Source organism: Perkinsus marinus (assembly GCF_000006405.1).
Source record: "Perkinsus marinus ATCC 50983 genomic scaffold scf_1104296962006, whole genome shotgun sequence".
Classification (NCBI taxonomy): domain Eukaryota; phylum Perkinsozoa; order Perkinsida; family Perkinsidae; genus Perkinsus; species Perkinsus marinus.
The window spans coordinates 6,462-8,588 of record NW_003205613.1 but is presented as its reverse complement, the minus strand read 5'-3'; the positions used below and the strand labels follow the sequence as shown (position 1 = coordinate 8,588).

At 45.7% G+C, this 2,127-nt stretch overlaps 1 protein-coding gene across 1 annotated transcript; it reads right to left on the bottom strand.

Annotated features, from left to right (window-relative positions):
• Nucleotides 1-438: 438 nt before the first annotated feature.
• Pmar_PMAR022702 (hypothetical protein) lies at nt 439-1,664 on the bottom strand (the record flags this gene model as incomplete). Its single annotated transcript, XM_002772157.1, has 9 exons — nt 439-570; nt 617-709; nt 755-825; nt 866-967; nt 1,012-1,058; nt 1,110-1,223; nt 1,267-1,370; nt 1,459-1,557; nt 1,626-1,664. 9 exons carry the CDS (start codon nt 1,662-1,664, stop codon nt 439-441), a joined length of 801 nt encoding a protein of 266 aa, XP_002772203.1.
• Between the last annotated feature and the right edge of the window lie 463 nt (nt 1,665-2,127).

Here is a 2,127-nt window from a genome sequence, read left to right as displayed (position 1 = left end):
TCACTAGCCCTGATAGAATCTGTGTTGACTGCAGTTCCTTCCTTAAAAGCATCCTTAGGACATCCAAATTGCCCATCAATACTGTCTCATTGTTACTCACCTGACTTTTATCGAGTCGTCCCTTATGCGTCTACTACACTCAACAGAGATGTTTCTCAAATGGACAATATTGATAGGAGTAGTAGAGTACTCGCTGACTGTATATGTTTCAATCAACAATGAGAATGGTGCGGTAAGGATAAAAGTATGGTGTGCCGTCATAGCGGCCGAAGCAGCGAGTAAAGCTATTCAAAATTTATCTTCGTCATACCTTAAGCCTTTGTCTTATCCCCTGATATGAATATACACAACCTCAATAGGAGAATGACGAAAGACATAACAATCATCAGAAGCATCCTCGTGTACTCCACAAGAACAATACATAAAATACATTACAGATTAAGTTGCAGCAGTGCTCTCGCCATCCCCATTGTGTTTACACACGGTTATTGGAGTAGCCTTGGTGACATCAAGATGCCGCAACCGCATCGACCCAAGCATGTTTTCATTCATTTGGGAGTCATCCACGGCCTAAGTCGAGCGAGTAATGACCAAAGCATAAGAGCTAATGCCAAACCTGTATAACAAAGCCAACATGGATCTTCAGTTGTGGTATCGCTGAGTGCATATGGTGCATGACGCTCTTAGCCAGCCAGACAAAATTCCGCACCTACGACCAAAGTTGTCCACGATAATCATAGGAAACGAAACCTACATCAATGTCGATCTCAACCCATTCAAACCGGCCTGACGGATCCACACGCATCTGACGCAAAGTGTTCAAGCCTAACCGAACACCGATGTGATCATCAGCCTACACTGCCACTCTTGGTGATCAACACAGGTTTGCCATTGTACTTCTCGATCAAGGACGGGCGTATAAGAGACGGCAAATGCAAGTCCTTGAGGTTTTCGCAGATACCGATCACTGAACGCATGAACATCCTCCACAGTCTTCCTCAACAGATTCACCTTTGCACAGATGGGAGGAGCCGTTAGCAGCTGCGCCTTGTGGGACACTAAAATGAGTTTTCAATGGGAAAGTTCACGAAGAGGGGTTCATGCGGTACTTTTGGAAATTAGCTATTCGGAAGAACTCAGTCAACAGCTTTAAATGTGGTGGGGCGTCAGCAGTGAGTTGACCCGTCTCGGGATCCATATACGTGCCAGGGAAGAAAAATGTCCTCACCAAGATTCGAACTTGCAACCTCTAAGAGCGACAACTACCTCAGAGCATTCTCAGGGCTAATGGTGAAGTACGCAGCCACTGAAAAGCCGTGGTCGCTGTGGGGATGCTGGCCAAAGAGCTTCGGTCCTGCCTGATACGGCATCTAAAACGAGTCAGGAGGGGATTGAACCCGGATGGATAGGTCGAGAGTGCAACAAAAAAACCATTCGACCAAATAACCCATTAAATACCTCAACGTTAACGATAACAACCCGAGGCAAACACGGGTTTTTGATCTTCGACCACTCATCTTTACGCTGTTCCGGCAATCGTCCTCTGAGCACTCCGTCCTGACGATACCACACAAGTTCGAAAATATTTCAAACCGGGAATAGTACGTGTATGTTATCAATTTTACACTCGTCTGATCTGAACATGTCGCATCCAACTCCATCATACCTACGCCACCACGACAGTAACTATGAGCCAATCTAAATGTCATGTGTGAATGTGAAGATTATTCCTAATTTTTCAACAAGCTCGTCCGAAATTAAGCCTCAGAAAATGATCAGATGTTAACGACTGTGTTCTTAACAAGTCGGCGAGAAATTCTGGAGTTGCCGGATACAGCACTGTGGCTAGTCATGTACACGATACAGTATCATCCCCCCGTGCTCACATAGGGGGACCGCTTGTGGTTTTATGGCCGTTTTTCATATAATCAGGACCACTCCGAACTTTGAACTGACTAGCATCTCCGACACTCCACGATGGGTGCTGCTGTGCGTTAGCAGGTGAATCTTCATCCAAGGGCGTCTGAAACACCATCCTTACCGAATCGAAGAGCAAGTTGACCATGGCTAGACGATTCTTATCGAAAATCAAGTAATTCAGAATCGCCCAAAATGCCCAACACTCAC